General features: G+C 43.4%; 1 protein-coding gene across 1 annotated transcript in view; it reads right to left on the bottom strand.

The window, feature by feature from the left end:
• LONRF2 (LON peptidase N-terminal domain and ring finger 2) overlaps positions 1 to 23,771 on the bottom strand; it is a 43,397-nt gene that overhangs the window by 9,202 nt on the left and 10,424 nt on the right. Inside the window, 11 exon segments of the mRNA XM_029232790.1 lie at positions 2,351 to 2,500; positions 3,742 to 3,904; positions 7,600 to 7,758; positions 9,139 to 9,260; positions 10,220 to 10,334; positions 10,583 to 10,681; positions 11,903 to 12,108; positions 12,624 to 12,763; positions 12,766 to 12,784; positions 14,934 to 15,056; positions 21,686 to 21,804. Of these exon segments, the coding sequence (XP_029088623.1) occupies positions 2,351 to 2,500; positions 3,742 to 3,904; positions 7,600 to 7,758; positions 9,139 to 9,260; positions 10,220 to 10,334; positions 10,583 to 10,681; positions 11,903 to 12,108; positions 12,624 to 12,763; positions 12,766 to 12,784; positions 14,934 to 15,056; positions 21,686 to 21,804 (1,415 nt within the window).

Raw genomic sequence — 23,771 nt, 5'->3', positions numbered from 1 at the left:
TTCAGCCCTCAAAACACAAAGCTTACGGTCACGTCACACACTGAAATGTGAGGAAACTCACAAAAGGAAGAATGTGTCAAGAGAAGCATCTTGCACAGGGAAACGCTATGGATTAGTCACCCTTGTTCTCTCAAAGCTCTAGTTCAGAACATATGACCAACCAGAAAAGGAGACTATAATTTTTACCTCTACTGTCCAATGTTCTGTTGCTGTTCTTTAAGTTTTAGATATGTTATATACAGCACAATGTTTATAAAGCACACAGTAGGTGTGCAAGTTTGAGTGTTACAGTAAGATAAACCTTATAATACAGTCAGTGACAAATGTACCTCTATATGAAACATCTATATATATGAGTTATTGTTAAATATATATATATATAAGAAATTACTATCAATTATATATTATTAATAGTTACTATTAATTATACATGTACATATATATGAACTAGTAAGCGACCTGAGAGCCTTTATTTCACATAACCAAGCAGGCACTTCTGGAATGAGCTCTAGGCAAAAGCTGATCACAAAGTTGTTCTCAATAGTCCTGGTACTGGAACCAAGGCATCCAAGGCGCCCTGCTTCTAATGTCTTGACTTCAGAATCCAAACTGGGAACCAGGGAGGGTGGCTCTAGACTCACCATAGCTCAGGGTGAGAGATCAGGAGTAACACAGGGGCCAAAGTACACAGGGCAGCCCACGTCACTGTGCGGAAGGCACCCGTCTCCTCTCCAAGGGAAGAAGGCCCGAGTGTTGGACAAACAACCTTCTGTGGGATTCACACCCTCCCTTTCCCTCCTCATCTCGCCGAGTGGGGAGAAACTGAGCAGCATGATTAATGGGAAGGGCCTTGGCATAAAAATATCTCCCACAAAGGACCTAACATCCTCTGTGGTAGGAAGACTAATGGTCTCCCGAAGGTGTTGACCCCCCAGTTCCTGAAGCCCGTGGCTATGGCAGCTTACACGGCAGAAGGGACACTGCGGATGTGAGTCAGGGACCTGCAGGTGGAGAGCTTACGCTGGATCTGCCCCGCCTCGGTGGGCTCAGCCTCATCGCAGGGGTCTTTCCAGCAGGGAGCCGTGCTGGGCTGTGACCAGGTGTAGATGAGTCTATGGAAGGGGGCCCAGAGGCGGCAGCTGCCGGCCTGGAAGACGGACAAACGGGTGAGAGGCAAGGGACACCGCAAGCCTTTGGAGGCCAGAAAAGGCCAGGAAATGGATTCTCCTTTAGAGCCTCCAGGAAGGAATAAAGTCTTGCCGTCACCTTGGTCACAGCCTGGTGAGACCTGCGTCGGATTTCTGACCTCCAGAACTGTACAATAAGAAATTTCTGTTGTCTTTAAGCCACTCCCATCATGCAATGTGTTACAATTAGAGATTAATTGGGGTTAATAAGCAAAAAACTCCTAGAAAAAAGAATGGTTCATACCTCAATCAAGTTAGTCTAATCAGCTTGCTTTCTGAATCCAGGCTACAGAACAGAGGAGGAGGGGTTATAACAGAGTGGAGGGTGAGAAAGGACTCGGAGGTGAGCTGACGCTGAAAGCACTGTCTTGGGTTTGGAAACGACAGAACTCAAGTGGGGGGAAAAGACAGAAGCCCCCAAGAGACAGAAAAAGAACATAAAAATGGATGGAAAAGATACAAAAGACATTTCATCTGACCGTAAACCTGCTGAGACCTGGCCCTGCCCCCCTTTCTCCAGGACAGGTGAGTGGGCACAGTAGGACGAACCATACACTCTCAGGCACAAGCGCACACCATCCCCACCTGTGCCACCCAAATGCGGAGAAGTGGGGTCATCTGCACTTACAAATGCTTCACAGACCTGAAACCCATTCATCACTTAAAGAGCCAGTGTCACTGAGAGCAGTCCTGGGAGCAGGGAGAAAGCCCACGATGATGGGATCGAGGGCTAGGAAAGTTTCCGATTTAACGAGAGGTGGGGATTTTCTCTCCATTTATCCAACACCTGTTCATTGGGTGCAGGGCAATCTTACATGCAAAACATAAAGTGTTCCTGCCAATATACTAAAATTACTACTAAATCTTCCCATGTTGGTGGGAGAAGTACAAAAGCTGACAGCCGATCAGAATAAACTGATTTCTGAGAGAAAAGAAATTACCTTCATGTAGTATTAATCAGAAAGCATTTATCGCTTTGCTCCAAAAGGCACGTGCTACTATACCAGGGGCTTCTTTGGGCTGCGGATAAATGAACTGGTTCATAAGCGACCATAATGGAGTAAACAGCATAGCAGGTACTGCCAAGTTTTCCCCAGCATAATGTGTCTTAGCACATTACGGCAGGACATAACAGCGTGATAAAAGAAGAAAGGACAGTATACCTGAGGCTCAGGTTCTCTGTCGGGCATTAACCCAAAATGGCTTAAAATCTGTTCTTTCATGTGATCCTGAAGTGAAGCAAACCAGGACACAGACTGCTGATAAACTGAATCATGCAGGGCGGTGAGTTCTTCATACTCTGCACCTTCCACCTGACCAAGGAGAAGAGACAACCTTTTCAACAGTTCATTATCACACGCGTGTCCATCACACAGTGACTGCGGCCACGTCTGCTGAGCGGATTCCTGGCATCTAACACTTCAGTAATTCATCAGTGTTTTATAAACAAGATATATGCTCAACACAGAAATCTTCACTTTTTTTTACACACTGGAGCTCTATCTACCCTGTCTGTCTGTCCGTCTGTAACATCCAGATGTTTCTGTTAATATAAGCACGGACCCGATGTTATCATGAATCATTTTTAATGAGTACATGCAATCCCATATCGGAGATGTGCCATGATTTACTCAACCATTCACGTAAGATACATTTTAAAATAATACAAGTAATATAAGTATTTACGCAAAAGTGGTTTTGCGTGTGTGTGTGAGAGAAGGGGCTGTCATTTCCTCAGGATAGTTTCTCAGCAGCAGAATTACCAAGTCAAAGAGTTATAACATTTAAAAAATTATATTCCATGTCACCACATTATATTCCAATAGATATGTTACAGCAACAGTGCATTCACGGCCTGAGCCTGATGCCAGGGGGAGGCCCTTAGGCTTCAGACGGATGCGCCCTGCTGCCCGGGGCCCCTCTCACTGCCCAGCAAGGCTCAGTCCTAGGTAGGGACACCTAGGAACAGGTGAGCAGGAACAGCTCCGGGCGGAGGACCAGGGGACCCAGGTTTGTTCTGGCTCCATCACTGCCTCTTGTGTGGAAGCTTTGGCCAGTTGCTCAGCTGCTTTAGGAGAGAATTTTCCCATCTGTAAAGCACTAAGGTCCTTCCTGATTATAAAACAACAGCATTTATGAAAATTGAGGTAAACTGAGGAATCAGATTATAACACACACGACCATTCTCAATTTGATTTATATAATACAAATCAAATATTCATATGTAGTGGAGAGTTTTCTTTTAAAAAAAACTAAATTATTTCATGTGGTAGCTATTTAAGCTGCCATTTTAAAATATATACATACACCCCCAAAAGTCATCATCCACAATGACAGTCAATAAACCCGCTCATCAGATTTGTTATCAGCATAGAAGAGGGACCCTGAGAGCCACCGCACTCGGTCTTCTTCACACTCAGCTCCCTGGGCCCAAGACCTCAGAGCTCACCTCGCTGCACTCTGCCCTCTGCACCACAAGGCCCGGTGCCCACAGATGACCAGAAACAGCAGCTGGCAAGGGGACAGAGCTGGCACCGTGGGTGTGACTACTCACCTTTCCATCTTCCAGATACTCAATGTCTGCCGTGTTGTAGCCGTCTCTGTGACGGTGGCTCAAAACCCGGAAGCGGCTAATCCCAACAGCATCTACGACAGAGCTGCCGTCGGGGAACGTCCTGACGTCCTTGATCTCCAGCATGCAGCCGTACTCTGAGATCCTGGCAGGACAGGCAGGAGAAACAACCCTGACTAAAAATGCAGGAGGGTCTTCAGTTCTCCCCAGATGCAATCCTGGGTCTTAAAGGAATAAAAAGCCAAATGAAACAAACAGCATCTCCATACCAGAGCAGCAAGGTTATTTCCTCCAAGAGACCAGCAGCCGATGAGAAACACACTGATGTGCGACACGGCAAGAGAAGGGCCGGCGGGGACGGGGTACTTGTGCCTCAGCCCTTCTAACCAGTGGGGTGGGGACAGGTGGACCTGAAATGTGGCCCCCCAGCCCCCTTGGCTGGGGCACTAGCGCACTGTCCCCACCCCCCACCCCTCAGACTCCGCTCCCCTCCCCCATGCTGTTTCCCTCCCCAACAAACTGCCACAGAAAGGCATCTACAAGCACCGTCTTCGGGGCTTCCCTGGTGGCGCAGTAGCTAAGAATCCGCCTGCCAATGCAGGGAGCATGGGTTCAGGCCCTGGTCCGGGAAGATCCCACATGCCGTGGAGCAACTAAGCCCGTGAGCCACGACTACTGAGCCTGTGCTCTAGAGCCCACGAGCCACAACTACTGAGCCCACGTGCCACAACTACTGAAGCCCGTGTGCCTAGAGCCCACACGCCACAGGAGAAGCCACCGCAATGAGAAGCCCACGCACTGCAACGAAGAGTGGGCCCCACTCTCTGCAACTAGAGAAAGTCCGCGCACAGCAACGAAGACCCAACGCAGCCAAAAATAAATAAATAAATATTTTTTAAAAAGCACTGTCTTCATCTCCCTGTCAACCCATCACACCTCAAGACCCCGCCGTTCTACCAACATGAGCCCAGTGGAGTCACACGTGATGCTGGCACGCCCCAGCTGACCTGTCACTGACCCAGCACTCTCGCCCTCCCTGACCAGTCCCTCCCTTCACCACAGGCATCCTCCACGTGTCCCCAACACACTGGGGCTGCCCGGGACACTGTATCCTCACTCCAAAGCTCTCCCGCGTGACCCTACCCACAGTCACGGTTCTCACTGTCCCCCACGTCCCGATAGTATCGATCGTGCCTACGATGTGTCAAGCATTACACAGAGCAATTTATCATACGTATTCATCCAAGCCTCACAGAAACATGGAGGCTCAGAAAAATTAAACTGATCTAGGGCCACAGGAAGATTCAGAGCCGAGATCTGAACCCAAGGGTATTTGATGCTAAAGTGAATGAACAACTGCACTACACACCTCCGAACTAATGCTGAGGGAGGACTCCCAAGCTACACACCTGCACAGAGTTAACACCTCTGCCTGGATCGCCAATAAAGCGCCCTCCTTCCTAAGGGTCTGTCTTATCCACAGCTGCAGTGCGCATGGAGCCGCCTGAAGAGCCCCTTCAAAGGAGGCCTCGGTGCCCCAGCTCACATGTCAGCTCCTCCAAAGTCGGCCTCAGCCACAAAACCTGTTCCTGCGATAAACAGCTCACCTGGTCTGTGGCCAGGAACTTGGCTGCCAACTCTGCAGCATCCAGGGGATCGAGGCTCTCATGTTTGCCCACATGAGGCCATTAGAAATTTGTCCAAAAAATCAGCTGAATTCTCCCCCTCTCCTGGGCTTGGCCATGGGTGAGCCAGGGCTCCTGTCTGCTCTCTCCCTGGAGGACCTGTCTCTCCTCGGTTCAGTAGCTTATCTGTAGTAAATCTTTTCTGGATGTTCCATATTCCCAGTGGAAGTGGAACTTCTGAAACTGTTTTTTCACTTTGCTCATGCTGATTGCGATGAATCAAATGTTAATACTTCAGATGTATTCATCTCTTTCTCTGCGCTAATGCTCTCGGCATCTTGTGTAAGAAAAGAATCTCTCCCTGTTGCCAATTGTAAAGATAGTCCCCAATATTCTCTCTTAAATGTTTTAATATTTTGTTTTTCACACCTCACGTTGGGAATGTAAATGTTACTTTTTGTGTATAGTATAAGGCAGAGAAAAGATTTTTTTTTTCCCATTTGGACTACCCACTAATTGTCTGAGTACCTTTTATTGAGGAGTTTTGCCTTTTCTCACAAAATTACATATAAATTTGGAGTCCAAATATGAGTGGATATGCTTATGTCTATAGTCTGTTTCAATGGTCTACTTACTTGGACTTGTAATTTTATTGCAGGGATGTTCTCCCCACTTTCTCAGCTGGTTTTTCAAAACTACCATGGTCTTGGTCTTTAACATAATGATTCTAAAATCAGCTTGAGCAATTCCATGAAAAACCCTCTTGTGATGCTGACCAGATCTACTTTGGATTTAACATATATACACCACCAAACGTAAAATAGATAGGTAGTGGGAAGCAGCCGCATAGCACAGGGAGATCAGCTCGGTGCTTTGTGACCACCTAGAGGGGTGGGAGGGAGGGAGACGCAAGAGGGAGGAGATATGGGAACATATGTATAACTGATTCACTTTGTTGTAAAGCAGAAACTAACACACCATTGTAAAGCAATTATACTCCAATAAATGTGAAAAAAAAAAGAACATCTATGACACTGAGTCTATGTACCCATGAACACAGTATCTCTGTCCATTCTTGAATATCTTTCAATAAAGTTGTAGAATTTTCTCCATAAATGTTCTACATACATCTTTAGAAAGATATGTTCCTAGGTATATACGGTGGAAACTAGCAGATAGCCCTAAACATCCATTCTCCCCTAACTCCTGGGCAACTGGATGGACTACATTTCCCAGCCTCCTCTGCTGGAGGTGTGAGCAGCAGTGACTGATATGGGCCCCTTTTCTCCAGGATCCCCTACAAGCACCAGGGCCTCTTCCACCAGCTAGAACTTGGATGTAATGATCTCATCAGGACCATGCAGTAACGACAAAGCCCTAGAGGATCAGGAAGCCAGGACATGGGCAGGACCTGGGGTCCCCAGAGCAGTCTTTGGAGGGGAGCTGCCTGCTGATTTGGAACATCTTCCCTAGAAAAATGATGCAAAACAAAAAGAGACAGAAAACCAAGCAGGGCTTCCCTGGTGGCGCAGTGGTTGAGAATCTGCCTGCTAACGCAGGCGACATGGGTTCGAGCCCTGGTCTGGGAGGATCCCACACGCCACGGAGTAACTAGGCCCGTGAGCCACAACTACTGAGCCTGCACGTCTGGAGCCTGTGCTCCGCAATAAGAGAGGCCGCGATAGTCAGAGGCCCGCGCACCACGATGAAGAGTGGCCCCCGCTTGCCACAACTAGAGAAAGCCCTCACACAGAAACGAAGACGCAACACAGCCAAAATAAATTAATTTAAAAAAAAACAAGCACCGTGGGTTTTTATAAGACTGAAAGTTTTCTGGCTGTGTGGATAAAGGTTTCATGGAGGATGTAACAATTTTTTTAGACCTAAAAAGTTCGACCAGATTTGTTTGTATAATGGTGAGCTAGAAGAGAACTACAGACAGAGGGAAGCATGGAGGCATGAAAACATGAACTTTTTTTAGAGGAGGGCGAATAATGTGGCAATGGACTAGTAGGTATGATGTTCCAAAGGAAGGAATAGGAGATGAGGCTAGAAACGAAGGGTGGGACCACATCATGGATGGCCCTGAACTTATACTTTGTTATGTCATAGGAGACACTAGAGGTTTTCAACATCACCTTAAACTGTTCTTCAAGAAAAATGACAAATGATACATTTAATTAGAACCCTTTCTTTGAACACTGGTAATTCTTACCCTGCGTGCTCTGCAGATAAACACATGCCAAACCGTTTGGTGCCAGTTTCCACGCATCTTCTTATCATAAGCCGACAGCAGGGCTCACAGACGTGGAGCGGACAGGACACGGAGGGGAAGGCCACGGCACACACGAAGATGGGCACATCCCTGGTCAGACTGCGGGGCGAGGGAAATGTGAACTTAGAGGTGGAGCTGTTAGAAACAGAAGGGAGTGAGAGTCACTGTGAAACAGCAGAAGCTAGCCAACCTCAGCTCTCTCACTTACAAACCCCTCAGGTTTGCCTCAGGCTTAGGTGGGAAAAGAAAGCCAAGGGCCACAGCTTGAGAAAGTTCTCAGCTGAGCCACGTTCCCTGCCAAGCCCTCTCACTTAATCTGAGGAGACCACGCTTGCGATCACTATAAAAACACTCTGATGACCTTGAGGACACTGTGCTACGTGAAATAAGTCAGACAGAGAAAGACAAACACCACCGTAGGGGCTCATTTATATGTGGAATCTAAAGATAAACAAAACCAAGCTCATAGATGCAGAGAACAGACAGGGTTACCAGAGGAGGGGGCAGGTGAAATGGGTGAAGGGGTCAAACAGCACAAGGTTCCAGTCACGAAATAAATAAGCCCTAGGGATGTAAGGTGCAGCGTGGTGACTATCGTTAACAGCACGGTGCTGTGTATTTAAAAGTTGCTAAGGGCTTCCCTGGTGGCGCAGTGGCTGAGCGTCCGCCTGCCGATGCAGGGGACGCGGGTTCGTGCCCCGGTCCGGGAAGATCCCACATGCCCCGGAGCGGCTGGGCCCGTGAGCCGTGGCCGCTGAGCCTGCGCGTCCGGAGCCTGTGCTCCGCAATGGGAGAGGCCACAACGGTGAGAGGCCTGCGTACCGCAAAAAAATAAAAATAAAAAAAGTTGCTAAGAGAGTAGATCTTCAAAAGCCCTCATCACAAGAAAAAAATTTTTGTAACTATGTCTGGAGACATGTTAACTAGACTTACTGTGGTGATCATTTCACAATATACACAAATATCAACTCATTATGTTGTACACCTGAAACTAATACAATGTGAGATGTCAATTATATCTCAAGAAAAGTAAATAAGAAAAAAATTCTGATGAAAGCCGTCAAAGGTAATGAGTTCTAAATAAAAAAAGAGTAGAAGAATGATAAGGTCTCAATAGTTACGGGTCACTACAACACAACATTTTAATCACTTTAAAAGAGAAAAAATAACTGTCAAGCCTATTTTCAGTGGTAATCCCTTTTTCCCTTCTATGTCCTGTGCCTTTTCAATTCTGAAAAATTCAGCATTGCTTATTTAGATACAAAAAGCAACCATATAATATTGCCAAAACACACTTTTGAAATATTTCTTACAAACTTTTTCAATTAAATTCACATGAACTCTTTGCAATTAATTTTTTTGGAGGCTAATTTCTCTGCCAAAGGCAGGGGAAAAAAATGAGATAAAGTCGTGAGATTAACAAGGATTTTCTTCTTTAGCCTGAACTCAACACCAAGTACCTGGAGCACGGAGACTTACTTTGAAAGCTCAGTCATTTCTTCATCATAAATTCTCTTTCTGTCAGACAGTTCGTCTGACAAATATCGAAATATTAATTCTTCAGCCAGAGTAGTTATATGAAAATTTCTGCTTGCCAACAACTGGAACAAAAGAAAAAGTTAAATAATACCACATGGTAATTAATTCTTAAGGACAAAGAGCTCTCGTCCTAGTCAAGGGTCAACAAGGAGGTGGGGGGAGGGGAGTCGTCTCAGAAGACAAAAGGGACTGAGGTGACAGCAGGGGGGTCGGCCCTGAGAGGGAGAGAAGGGGAGGGGGAGGGGAAGTCCCCGGACACCCCCCCCCCTCCATGAGAGAAGCAAAGAAAGGGTTTCCTTGGAGCAAGGAAGAGGCAATTCCCATTTTGCTGGTGTATACCCTTTCCATGAGTATCATAATGTCAGGGAGGGTGAGTAGCAGGTGGTGGGAGAGAAGAGAGATGAAAGAACCACCTGGAGAGTGAAAAGCTGAGGCTACCAGAGAAGCACAATAAGGATGACTAATAAGGACTTCCCTGGTGGCGCAATGGCTAAGAATCCGCCTGCCAATACGGGTTTGAGCCCTGGTCCGGGAAGATCCCACATGCCGCCGAGCAGCTAAGCCCGTGCATCACAACTACTGAAGCCCGTGTGCCTAGAGCCCATGCTCCGCAACAAGAGATGCCACCGCAATGAGAAGCCCGTGCACCGCAACGAAGAGTAGCCCCCGCTCACCACAACTAGAGAAAGCCTGTGCTCGGCAACAAAGACCCAATGCAGCCAAAAACAAATAAATGAATAAGTAAATTTATAAAAAAAGAAAAAAAAAGAATGACTAATAAGGTTTTGGGTCTCAGATTTAAGATTATGAATTTAAAGTGAAATTTAATCTTCCCTATTTTGTGGGTTTACTCTGGCACTGCGATGCTACTTATACAGACGCACACAAAAGGCAAAGAGTTGACTTGACCTGGACTGGGAAAGGGCATTGAGGGTCTGAGGAATTAAAGCTGGATGTGAAGGGGAAATAGGTTGAGACCGAATAAAAAAGTGCTAGTTGTCAGTTCCCAAGAAATACTTACTTCTGAGAGTTTTTCTTTGCACAAAGGACAATGTGGGGCATGGTCCAGGCAGCGCTCGAGGCATTTTAGGCAAAACGTGTGTCCACAGGGCGTAGTGACAGGCTCAAAGAGCAACCTGGAGAAGACGTCTGGGTTTTCAGCAAGAAATGTCCAGAAGACGTTTTCAAATAACCTTTTTATAAGAATTCTAGAAATCACTTATATCCATTTTCCATTTATAACTTCCTTAATCTTATTTTTAGAAAATAAATCGTTATTGAGATATACGTAATTTCTCTAACAATAAAAAGCCCATTATGTTTGGGATACAAAATTCAGAAAGGCTGAATTCTTCACAGTTGCATAGATTCTATGTCATCCTACCTCATGCAAAGGGCACACTCAAAATCAGCCACATCTATCAGGAGCTCTGCACTTTCTCCTACGTTAGAGCTCACGTTCCTTTGGGGGTGAGGAATCAGCCTCTGAAAAAGTTAAATGCTATAATTAACACTTGCACATCTGGGTTAAGAGCATGTGATAACTGTATTTCCTCTGGATAAAGTATGTTACACCAAGGTAACAAACCACGCTGGATGCGATTAGCAGTACAGTTGTCCCTCCGTATCCCTGTGGGGACTGGCTCCAGGATCCCCACAGATACCAAGACCCCTGACGCCGCAGTCCCTTACGTAAAATGGTGTGGTATTTGCATATAACCTAAGCACATCTTCCCACGTACAGGCATCGCCCAGAGATATTGCAGGGTCAGTTCCAGTACACTGAAATCAAGTGAATATTGCAATAAACTGCATCACACAATTTTTTTTTTGGTTTCTCAGTGCATATAAAAGTTATGTTTATGCTATACTGTAGTCCATTAAGTGTGCGACAGCATTATGTCTAAAAAAAATGTACATGCGTTAACTGAAAATAATTTATCGCCAAATGTGCTAACCATCTTCTGACAACACAGGTTTGCCACAAACCTTCAATTTGTTAAAAAAAAAAAAAAATCTGCAAAGCACAATAAAACGAGGTGTGCCTGTACGTTAAATCATCTCTAGGTTACTTATAATACTTATAGTAATATATGTAAATGCTATGTGTTGATAACTCATTCCTACACAGGGCAAAAGAAAGTTTTGCTTTTGGCACTTCTGGCATTTTTTTTTTCTGAATATTTTTGATCCGTGGTTGGTTGAACCTGCAGATACTGCGGGCTGACTATACACAGCCATAATTTAACTGTAAAGCATGAATAAAAGTGAAAGTTATACCTAAATTTTCTCTGCTATTTTTGACTATGAAGTCCTTGTAGGGGCAAACATTTAAACTGTCCTACAATCTTGAAGGTGATATGTTCATTTCATGATCAATTTTAAACCACCTATATAAAATGTTTCTAAAGTATATTGAGTATCAGCCAACATTCTATCACTCTAGGGTCACACACTCAGTGACAGAATAGCCTTACTGGGCTTCCCTGGTGGCGCAGCGGTTGAGAGTCCGCCTGCCGATGCAGGGGATGCGGGTTCGTGCCCCGGTCCGGGAAGATCCCACATGCCGCGGAGCGGCTGGGCCCGTGAGCCATGGCCGCTGAGCCTGCACGTCCGGAGCCTGTGCTCCGCAACGGGAGAGACCACAACGCTGAGGGGCCCGCGTACCGAAAAAAAAAAAAAAAAAAAAAAAAAGTAGCCTTACTGACCTTTCTTGGGAATTTTTCCAGGGCCGTTCACATCGTGCGCATCCTCCAAATCATTCGGAAACTGTCTCTTTAAATCAGTGCTCAGCGCCGCTGGAAGAAAACTTTCTAACACTTCCTTATCCTCCTAACAGTGTAGGCCCAGTATAAAACATAACACCGAAGAATTGGTATTTCTAAATACATCCTGTTTCTCAGATGGATTCTGGTTAAGTAGGAAAAAAGAATCCTGAATATTAAAGAAATCACAGCATCAGAGAAAAAAAAATCATGCAGCAGCCTTTCTTAGAAATCTCTGGAAAAAAAGAGAGCATATACTCTTCCCTCATAATTGGTTTCATCTATTAACTTCTAAGATGAACTTTACACTTTTCATGGTAAAATATAAGGATAATTTCTTCCGGAAACAGATCAACTGAACACCAATCTTCATATATTCAAACCATCCCTCTGCTCTCTTTTCTCCAAGACAAAATAATATCAAGTCTCCTGATGTTGTGGGTTGTTTGGAGATGTTCTAAAAGTTTCTTTCAGTCTTCAGTGATTTTCATTACTTGCATCAAATTCCTTTAAAAGTGTCAATTCTCAGGCTGAGAAGCCAGAACTGGTCTTAAGAAGTACTTGTAGCTAACGTAATGCAACCGTGTGAGTAACTTGTAAATGTTCAAAATTACATAAAGTTTAATCAAGATAATATTGACAAACACGTGCACTTCCCACCTTAGAACTCCCTGCACTGCCACCTCCCTCCACAGGAGGCTGGCTCTTTATGTGGTTCTGACACTGCGCCGTTAACCTTGTGTTCAACAGTCTGCTTTGGACGGAAGATGTTAAATTCTGAGGCACGTTTTCTGAAGCGGGAAAAACACCTCACACATCACCTGTAACATTGCCAAGACGGAAAAATATATATTTTAAGACACTTTTGAAAAATACATCACATACCTGAAAGACTCAGAGGAAACGCTGAAGCCAAACAGGCCTAAAACACTGACAAGAATAACTACCCTATTCCAACTGCCAATGTTTTAAAAATTCAAGTGTGTCTGAAACCACAGTCAACATCTTAAGCATTTGAGCCCCCAGTTCCTGTCCATCTTACTCGTACCAATTACAAAATACAAGCATTACAGTCTCTTTGAGCTTGGTCCTTACACACCTGCTACAGAAAATCTCCCCTAAATGTCTCAGGGGTAAGAGAGAAACGTGGGGTGTATCGGTTGCAGGGGGTCCCAGACTGAACCTGAGCTGTGATGACCCACAGGATTAAGATAGTTCTAGAGGGCTGCTTAATTTACAAGAGAACCGGAAGAGTCAACCAGTAAGAACTTTAAAGGAAGAGAAGGTGAAGGGACACAGTTCTGGTTCACCAGCTTTTGGTGGTGGTGGGAAGTGCCGGCCAGTCCCTCGATGGCCCTGCAGAAACTCATGGACTCAGCTGAATCCGAGGGCTTAAGAGAGGCGTAGAGGATTCACTGAAACCTCAACGAAGAATGCACCCACTGCGCTGCAGGTGACAGATGAGCGCACCAGAACCCACGACCTCTGCGGCAGTGAGGGTCAGCACCCCAGCAGGGACGGCAGTGTCCTCGGCACTGGCCCTGAGGGGTCAGCAGAGCTGCAGGAGGCTGCCAGGGAGGGTACCACATCTCATGGGCATCAGGAGGCTGGCACTGTTTGGCGCCGTCTGCGACAGAAGATACCCAGCACCCGTAACGTGCTGGAGGAAAAACGTCATGTCTGCATGCAAAAGCACCAGACAGGCAAGAATCCACAAGACCTGAATCCTGGTCCTGGGACCTTCCTGAATCTGCTTAATGTCGCTGAGCTCGGGCTCAACTTCTCATAATGCTGTTGTAAGGATCAGTTGGGGTAACACATGTTTTACGATTCTTGTGAAAGTTGCAGTGAGACAAAGCAGGCAGGAATCGTTAAAAACAGCCAGCTCACGATTCAATATTATTTTGACAAGTGGAAACAGTGATCAAAACCAATGAGTGACAACTTAACAGGATCAACAAAGACCAGTCAACTACACAAGAAAAGGATAAAAAATAGTGCCAGAAAGTTCTCATTAAAAAAGAAACATCTGGCTCTTCCGGCTAATTACAGTTCTAACAGAAGCCAACAGTGTGATGGGAGGCTAAAAATAAACTCCCAGTGAACACAGGGAAGATAAACGTTCACCACCTGCAGCCACTGCATGTAGGGGCTAAAGTTCGGGGTATACAGCAAGGCAGCCAGAGGAGGAAACCTGACAACCCTGTTCTATGGGGAGAGGATGTTAGGTTCAAAGAACTAGTTAAGGCGAAGATGATAGCTCTTCTCTAATATCTAAGGGGGTTTAAATTAAGGAGGAAAAACTTTTCTCTTGCTCCAGAGACTAAAATTCAAGTGTAGAGTGGAAATTACAGGGTAAGTGTACCGTACAAGTTGAAAATAAACAGTGTTAAAATATGGAAACGTTGATGTAAAAGCAAGGACTCCTTGTCACCGGAAATGCTAAGACTGTGTACCTACCATACAGGCTTTTTTATAGGGCAGGTCCCTACATCAAGTGTGACTCGATGACCTCCAATAGGACTGGATTAAAGATCTGCATAAAAGAGCAGGTGTTTCTGCTCCATGTTGGTGAAGCTTTGCTGAAAATTTCAAGTCAACCTATGTAGCTGAACAGATAACTTTTGCATATATCATGATGTCTCTTACAGGGCTTCTGCACAAACTACAGTCCTTGAATTACAAACTCTAGGATAAATCACTTTGCCTCCCCAGCTGCACACATCTACCCTGCCTCAGTAATACGTGTCACTATTTCAGCAGAACTGAGGTATGTGTACACTGTCTCATGAAACATGCTACACTATCAAATGCATGAACTCATCATTATCACTGTGTGTTTTAAATCACACTGTCATGAATAATTCAGAACTACATTTCTTGTTCATTTTACATGTAACAGCTACTCAGCATGGACACAAAGGCTGAAAATAAGACTTCAAGAAGAAAGTCATTGAAAGGAAATCACACCTTCTGCACTTCTTTCTTCACTGAGTTACATTCAGGATTCAAAGCAAGGCAGTAGAGAAACTCCTTCAACACTTCCTTACTTCTTCCCAGTCCGGAAAGAGCCAGAGCTTTCACGTGATGTCCCTGGATTCATCCAAAGATATACATTTGAAAAAACAGTGTGATGATATACTCATGTACAAACAGCCCTGAAATTAAAAAAAAAATCACTGGAACTGTTTTACTTGCACATTAAGTGGAATAAACACAAGCCCTCTAGAGCTAGAGGATGGCTCTAGCTCTACTGCCTTCGAAACTGGGCAAACCTGAATGTCCCACAAGTGCAACACACAATCAGAACACAGGAGTCCATACCTGGAATGTGAGCCCAAAGCAGTTCCAAGGGACATGCTAAGAGAGAACTGTCTACCACCCTTCACTCACCCAGTAATCACAGGTCACTACCACGTTCCTGTCTTCAAGGAGCTTACAGTCTTGTGGGAGCACACAGACAGGACAGACATAACTAACACAAAGTGTAATACACAAAGTCCCACAACAGAAATGAACAAAATGCAATATGGGTCAATATTTTCCAACAGCATTTTGTTTTTGCTTTATGGATGCAATGCGGCAATGAAGACCCAATGCAGCCAAAAATAAAAGCAAATTGATTTAAGAAAAGAGGGGGCATACTTGTCTTGCTCCTGACCACTGAGAAAAGGTTTTTAACTTTTCACCACTGAACATGATTTTGGCTGTGGGCTTGTCATATACAGCCTTTATTATGCTGAGGTTCATTCCTTCTATACTTAATTCGTTGAGAGTTTATATCATAAAAGGGGGCTGAATTTTGTCAGATGCCTTTTCTGCATCTATTAAGATGGCCAGGGTTTCCCTGGTGGCACAGTGGTTGAGAGTCCGTCTGCCGATGAAGGGGACACGGGTTCGTGCCCCAGTCCGGGAAGATCCCACATGCCGTGGAGCGGATGGGCCCGTGAGCCATGGCCGCTGAGCCTGCACGTCCGGAGCCTGTGCTCCGCAACAAGAGAGGCCACAACAGTGAGAGGCCCGCATACCACACACACACACAAAAAAGATGACCCTATAATTTTTATCCTCCATTCTGTTAATGTGGGGTATCACACTGACTGATCTGCATATGTTGAACCATCCCTGCATCCTAAGGATAAATCCCACTTGATCCCGTTGTAGTGATCCTTCAGTGTGCTCTTTAATTTGGTTTGCTGGTATTTTGTCGAGAATTTGTGCATCTACATTCATTAGAGATAACTGGCCTATACTTTTCTTCTCTTGCAGTGGCCTTGTCTAGCTTCAGTATCGGGGTAATGCTAACCTCATAAAACGACGTTGGAAGTGCTCCATCCTCCTCAACCTTCGGAAGAGTTTGGTGAGGATTGGCATTAATTCTTCTTTAAATTGATAGAATAGACTGATATGAATTTAGATTGATAGAATTCATCAGTGAAGCCACCTGGTTCTGGGATTTTCTGTTCTGGGAGATTTTCCATTACTGGTTCAATCCCCTTGAGTGCTATTGGTCTGTCCAGATTTTCTAATTACTTCTTGATTCAAGACTTGGTAGGCTGTATGTTTCTAGGAATTTACCTATTTCTTCTAAATTATCTAATTTGTTGGTTTATAAATGTTCAAAGTAGTCACTTTGAACCTTTGTATTTTTGTGGTATCAAATGTCTTCTCTTTTACTCATAATTTTATTTATTTGAGTCATCTCTTTCTTCCCCAGTCTAGCTAAGGGTTTGTCAATTTTAACTTTTCAAGAAACCAAATCTTAGTTTTGTTTATCTTTTATGTTGTCTTTCTCGTCTCAATTTCATTTATTCCTGCTCTAATCTTTTTTACTTCCTTCTGCTAACTTAGTTTGTTCTTTAGGTTCCTGAGATTTAAGGGTTTTTTTAAAGCATTAGTATCTATTTATTTATTTATATTTATTTATTTTTGGCTGTGTTGGGTCTTCGTTGCTGCATGCAGGCTTTCTCTAGTTGAGTGAGCGGGGGCTACTCTTCATTGCGGTGGCTTCTCTTGTTGAGGAGCATGGGCTCTAGGCACGAGGGTTTCAGTAGTTGTGGCACGCAGGCTCAGTTGTTGTGGCTCTCAGGCTCTAGAGTGCAGGCTCAGCAGTCCTGGCGCACGGGCTTAGTTGCTCTGTGGCACGTGGGATCTTCCTGGACCAGGGCTCGAACCCGTGTCCCCTGCATTGGCAGGCAGATTCTTAACCACCGCACCACCAAGGAAGTCCCTGAGATTATTTTAGATCTTACTTTTTTCTTAATGTAAAAGTTTATTGCTACAACTTCCTTGCTAGAACTGCTTTTGCTGCATCCCATACATTTTGGTATGCTGTGCTTCCACTTTGGTTCGTCTCTGGGTATTTTTCTATTTTCCTTTCGATTTCTTCTTTGACTCAGTGGTTGCTCACAAGCCTGTTGTTTAAGTCCTATGTATTTGTGACTTTTCTAGCTTTCCTCCTATTATGTATTTCTAGTTTCATACCATTGTGTCTGGAAAAGATACTGGATAAAATTCCAATCATCTTAAAATTATTAAGACTTGCTTTGTGACCTAGCATATGATGTATGATGGAGAATGCTGTGTGCCCTTGAAAACATATATTTTGCTGCTGTTTATTGGAATATTCTGTATATGTCTATTAGACTCATTTGATCCAGTAGTCCATTATTCCATATTCAAGTTCAAGTCCATTATTTCCTTATTGATTTTCCATCTGCATGACCTGGCTTCAGTGGATCATCTAAACTCCCCTTCACCTGAAGTTGGCTGTGAGGGCACCAACTGGGTAGGGGTGCACTGGCACCATCTCCATGCAGATCTGCCAGCTGAGTTCAACATTGGCAAAGACCATGGGGACACTCAGCAGCTGAGACAGCCAGCATCCCATGGGTATCTGCAATGGCAGTGGCAGCTAGGGCTGCTGGGGTCCTCCTCTTCTTCTCTTCTATGTGTGGGGGGATGTTCCAGCTGAGGGGATCCCTCTGTGGTACCAGGCCTGAGGCACTTGCATTCAGAGCAGAGCAGGAGTCACAAGCTCAGTGGCAGGCAGAACTACCGTGGCCCGTGGCCTGGGACACAGGCTCACTTGCTGCGATGATGGAGTCAGTATCTGAGGTGCAAGTGTGTGTACATCACCCATGGAACGGGGGTCTGGGTCCCCCTGCAGTGATTTGTATTTAAGGGGGTCAAGAGGGGGCAAGATGCAGCAGCAGCAAAGCCCAGGGATAACAGGGCACAGAGGTGTCCCAATTGAGGAGGAAGGGATGGAGCACAGAGCAACAGCTGCACAGTCTGGTGACAGAGAGTCAAAGTCCCAACTGAGGACCCAGGGGGCGGGGCACAGAGCAGCAGCTTCATGGTCCCGTGATGGCAGAGTAGCAGATGCATAGACCCTAACTCACTTAGGCCCCAGGGGGAAGGGCACAGCACAGAGGCAGCTCTGATTCCCACAGGTGGTGAGGCCCTGTGGCACCCTAATCCTCATGAGTGGGGCACAGCAGCAACCTGGGTTCCTGAAAGCAGGTCTCACCACAGTGAGAGCTCCAGCACTGGGAAGGAGACCCTGGGGAAGGACCCTGGGCAGCTCCATCATCTGGGTTCAGGATTGGTGAAGACTGTAAACGTCCTTGGAAGCAAAGGCTGCAGAGGTCCATGGTGGTGACAAGGATTGCTGAGGTCCTCCTGTTCTTCTTTCCCCATGGGGTGAAATCCCTCTGAGGGTATATTTCTACAGACTTTTAAGTCTGTATCTTTGCATTTAAAATTGATTCCTGTAGGCAGACACCATGTAGTTAGTTGGTTCTTGCTTTGGTCTATTTGTGGTGCACTTCATCACTTCCTTTGTATTTGAGTTACAATTTACCGTTTTCCTTCAGACTTGAAAAATTCCTTTAGCATTTCTTGTAGTACACATCTGCTGGCAACAAAGACATGTTTCCTAAAAATGTCTTTATTTCAGCTTCATTTTAAAGATATATTTTTACTGGATATAGACTTTTGGTTGAAAGGTTTCTTCTTTGGGCACTTTGAATATGCTATTCCAATGTTAACTGGCTTCCACAGTTTCTGATGATATGTCATTAATGATCTTATTATTTTCCTGTATGTCGTTTTTCTCACTTCATGTCATTTTTCTCTTGGTGCATTCAAGAATTTCTTTTTATCTTTGGATTACTGAGTGGCAGTCATTATGATGTGTCAGGGAGTGTATTTATTTGTATTTATTTTGCTTTGGGGTCATTAAGCTTCTTAGATCTGAAATTAATATTTTCTATTAAATTTGGAAAGCTTTCAGCCCTTATTTCTTCAAAAATTTTTCTGCCATTTTCTAGCTTCTCCTTCTGGGATTCCAATTACACATATATTGTACCATATGTTTCTAAGATTCATTTTTCTTTAAACTTTTTTGTTTCTGTTCTTTGGATTGTGTAATTTCTATCATTCTATCCTCAGTTTCACAGATTATTTTGCAGTGTGTAATGTGCTATTGAGCTTATATAGCAATCTTTTATCTCAGCATTTGTATTTTTCAGCTCTAGTATTTCCATTTTTTATAGTTTCAATTTCTCCCTTGGGGCTGTCTATTAATTCCAAGACACCACACTTTCCTTTAATTCTTTGGACATAATTTCATTTAATTCTCTAAACTTACTTATAATAGCTGCTTTGAAGTCTTTCTTTGCTAAATGCAACTTCTGGGCCCACAGGAAGACAATTTTTATTGACTATCTTCTATCCTGAGTAAAGGTCAACAATTCCTCTTTCTTTGCATGTCTAGTATTTTCGGTTAACACTGGATATTTTACATAACATGCTGTATCAACTCTGCATTTTGTTGTAGTCGTCTGAGGATTACCGGGTTTTGTTTTAGGAGGCAGTTAACTTTCCTGGATTCAGCTGCATCAACTTATCATTTGCTGGGTTATATTTCTGAATATGGACAAATGATTTGCTAGTACTGGCCCATCTCTATTTGCACCAAAAGCTTGGACTCCGTATCAGCCATGGCTGCTTGCTTGAAAGGATGGCTTTGCTTGGGTAAAACACCTGCTGCACCAGCCCCAACTGAAGCTTCCATCTCATCCTAACCACAGTTGGCCAACTTATCCTCCCTTCAGTCCTCTGAATTTACCTTCCAATGGCACTTCCTTTAGTTGCAATGGTAACCTGGAAATAAACTTTTGTCCTTTACTATCTTAAAGTGATTATCAAGGTTGCACTTCTGCTGGAGCTGTTCTTCACTAGACATATATCAAGAACTGAGATTCACAGATTTACAATAAACCCTGAAAATAAAACCAAAATCCCAAAGGCTAGAGATACATTTGCTGCCTCCCTGACATGTAACTTTGTAGTAATTAAGTCTGTCTTTTGTCAGAGACACACTGCCAGGTTGTTAGCACAAAGATCAATACCGTGGAGAAGAATCTAGCTTCAAAGGGCAACATAGGTCTACTGTCAATCAGAAATACTAGACTTGTAATTCACAGTCCTTAAGGCTCAATCACTACTGATAGAAATTACCTCAGAAGAATAAAAGATCAAGGGATCAGAGAAAAAGTTATCAGAAATACGAGTAGGGAATGTATTTAGTGAAGCAAACAAGCAGCAAAATGAATTTCTGGGCTTGGTCCAACAAACGTTGGCTTCCCATTCTTGGACTCATCCCCACACCCAGCTTAATACTCAATCTAATATGAAAACATTTTGTTTTAAAGGATGACTGGTTGGATGAATGGATGGAAGGAAGAAAGGAAGAGCAAGCTACATCCCTGTCTATTAAGCTGGGTTAATGTTTCTTCAGTGTTTCTAAAACAAAGATGATTAAAAAGCAATACAGCAGGAGAAAAAAATATTTTTATTAGATAATAGAGAATGCTATAGGCATTAATCTCATCACAAGTTCTTTAAAACTTTAAAATCTCTTAAGGGGTTTAAAATTCGAAAATTCATGAAAAAAGTTACAACTTTTATTCTTTGGCTCCTTAAAGACCTCAAGGACAACTTAAGCTACTGTTATTAGGTTAGCAAACCTTATTTCGTGTCACTAGAGGAAGTAATATCAGACCTTTCCAACCAAGACACAGAGATTAAAATTATTACAAAATAAATACATACAAAACATGCACCCTTTCACTAACACCATTTATATGCACCATGCATATTAGGGCCCAACTGCTAATCACTATTATTATGATTATAATAATAATATAGTATCGTCCTACTTAAACTGTCATTTTAAACATTTCCTCTTTATTCACCAATTCATAAAATTCTATTAGTTTGTTTATATATTTGTTCAGTGCCTAAGGCATATTATTCAGCTAACCATCTACTAATAGTAATCTAAATTAGTGTTTCCTATCCAGATCCAGTTGGAAACTTGGTCTTTTAAACTGAATTGGTTTATTATGAAGTGGATTGCTACATTTAGACTATCTACAACTTGAGGGAAATGTACTCTGTCCGTAGGTACTAATCACAATGATCTTACTTTATTCTTCAGAAAATCCCATACACAGGTAACTATGTTCAGTATCCTGTGACAAACCATAATGGAAAAGAATATGAAAAAGAATGTATATACGTGTACCTGAATCACTTTGCTGCATGGCAGAAATTACCACAACACTGTAAATCAACTATACTTCAATAGAATTTTTAAAAATCCCATAAATTTACATTTATTATCTCCAAAGCCAACCTACACAAACAAATACCTTAGGCAGGAGAGGTTCATTCTGACAAACTGCACTGGCGTCCTGCAGAGCCTGTTCATAGTTCTTCATGGATAAATACGACTCTGCTCGCAGCAGCAATAACGAACTATCACCAGGAGCTGAAAGGCATGAGGCATGGAAATAAATAAAACTGACTGCATTTTTTAAAAATGATCTTTAAGTCATTAAAAATATTAAATTAGAAAACAAACATAAAGGTAAAATAAATAACACCTCCTCTAATCATATGTAGAGTTTCGTAGTTTGATAAGTATATGTTACATAGCTTTTCTCAGGAAATCAGAAAGAGAATGAGTAAGGTTTCAAAATGCACCCGGAAAAACAGACTGCTACCCACACACTAGCTGTAACATAACCTCTACTGAGTAGACGCTGAATCATCTTAATGTTATAACTAGGTATTTAAAAAGAAAAGATTTAGAATCATTTTCTTGAAAGTACACAAGGAAATTCACGCTTAAAAACAGAAGAGTAAAACATAATTTGTTTTTCTATGCAACTGAGCGGGTGCAGATTCGTACCCATAATATGTTCAGGTAAGTGGGAAAAGAAGGGAAAACAAATCCTCCTTTTCCCAGGATTCTTCAAACGGAAGAGGTCTTGAGAATTACAGTACTCATATGCTACTAAGGACCTAAGAACAGCTTACAGAGACGCTAACAGTGCTCTCACTATGAAGTGATGACAGTGTATGAAGTTGTTGATTAGGCAGGGTACCATGGAAACGTGACAAAGCCGGAGCTCAAGAAAGCAGAACCATCATGGCCATGTTTCTAGGCCACTGGACAGAGTTCACTCTACCCATATTCACTGTAGTCTTTGAAATAGGGCTGAAGTGTGCATTTTAGTTCATCAATAAAATTCTGGGCACCTAAAATGTGTTCTCATCTCTCCACTTAAGACGAATTTTTGACCTGCTCCAAATCCTTGATCTTGACCTTTTTCTCAAAGTAACCACTTGGTACTTTCCAAAGGCTACCACATCTCCTCTTTGTTTACAGAGTTAACTGGTCAAAGGTGCAGGCAAGGCATGGGGAGCAGGTATTAATTATGTTACTGCTACAAATGTATAATATAGAGAAGGTATGACAAGGAAAAAGGTGGGAAAAGGGAAAAGTAACAGCAGGAATGGAGGAGCCAAACAAGAAAAGCCGAATTTTTTAAAAAGACACTGACAGGCTGGAGCAGAGATTAACAACTTTTTCTGTAAAAGGCCAGACATTAAATATTTTAGGCTTTGCAGGGAAAGAGGTCAACTTGAGGGTATTATGCAGGTATTTGTATAACAAGAGAGAAAACAAATATTTACACCTTTTTTATTGACAAACTGCAAAATATAGTAATTTAGTTTTTTTGTAGTATAGGTCTACTAATTAGAAAAATGGAATTCTCTTAGAGAAGACAACATTTTCCTCAATTCAGGTTCAAAGTTAGTGTTCCCTGTCATCAAAATTGATTGAAAATGTTCACCTATTGATCTGTAATGAGATTTTACATATTCACCTTTGAAAAGGCACACAGGTACTATGGAATACTGATGTGAATCCACACGCATATAATTTTAAATTGAGCATTTCACTGCCTGGAAAGTGTTTATAGAATTCTATTAGATTCTTTTTTTTTTTTTTTCGGTATGCGGGCCTCTAACCGTTGTGGCCTCTCCCGTTGCGGAGCACAGGCTCCGGACGCGCAGGCTCAGCGGCCATGGCTCACGGGCCCAGCCGCTCCGCGGCATGTGGGATCTACCCGGACCGGGGCACGAACCCGTGTCCCCTGCAGCGGCAGGCGGACTCTCAACCACTGCGCCACCAGGGAAGCCCTCTATTAGATTCTTCTCATGATATTTGCCCCTTTAGTATGTCAATATACACTAAATATAATCGCAGATTAATCATTTTCAACTGAATATTAGATGAAAGCCCCTCAATTGCATGGTTGAATGCATTTTGAAATACAGAAATCTTCTTTGAGACTTTTGGAAATCTAAAACAAACAAAACAAAACAAAACCGCTGCTGGAAGTACAGTTTGAGCTTGGGAAACATACCTACAAAGGCATTAAAACA

This window comes from Monodon monoceros, unplaced genomic scaffold, assembly GCF_005190385.1.
Source record: "Monodon monoceros isolate NGI ecotype Baffin Bay Population unplaced genomic scaffold, NGI_Narwhal_1 Super_Scaffold_19, whole genome shotgun sequence".
In the NCBI taxonomy this organism is placed as follows: Eukaryota; Metazoa; Chordata; class Mammalia; order Artiodactyla; family Monodontidae; genus Monodon; species Monodon monoceros.
Note: the sequence above shows the minus strand (reverse complement) of the source record. Positions and strands in the feature narration are given on the sequence as shown.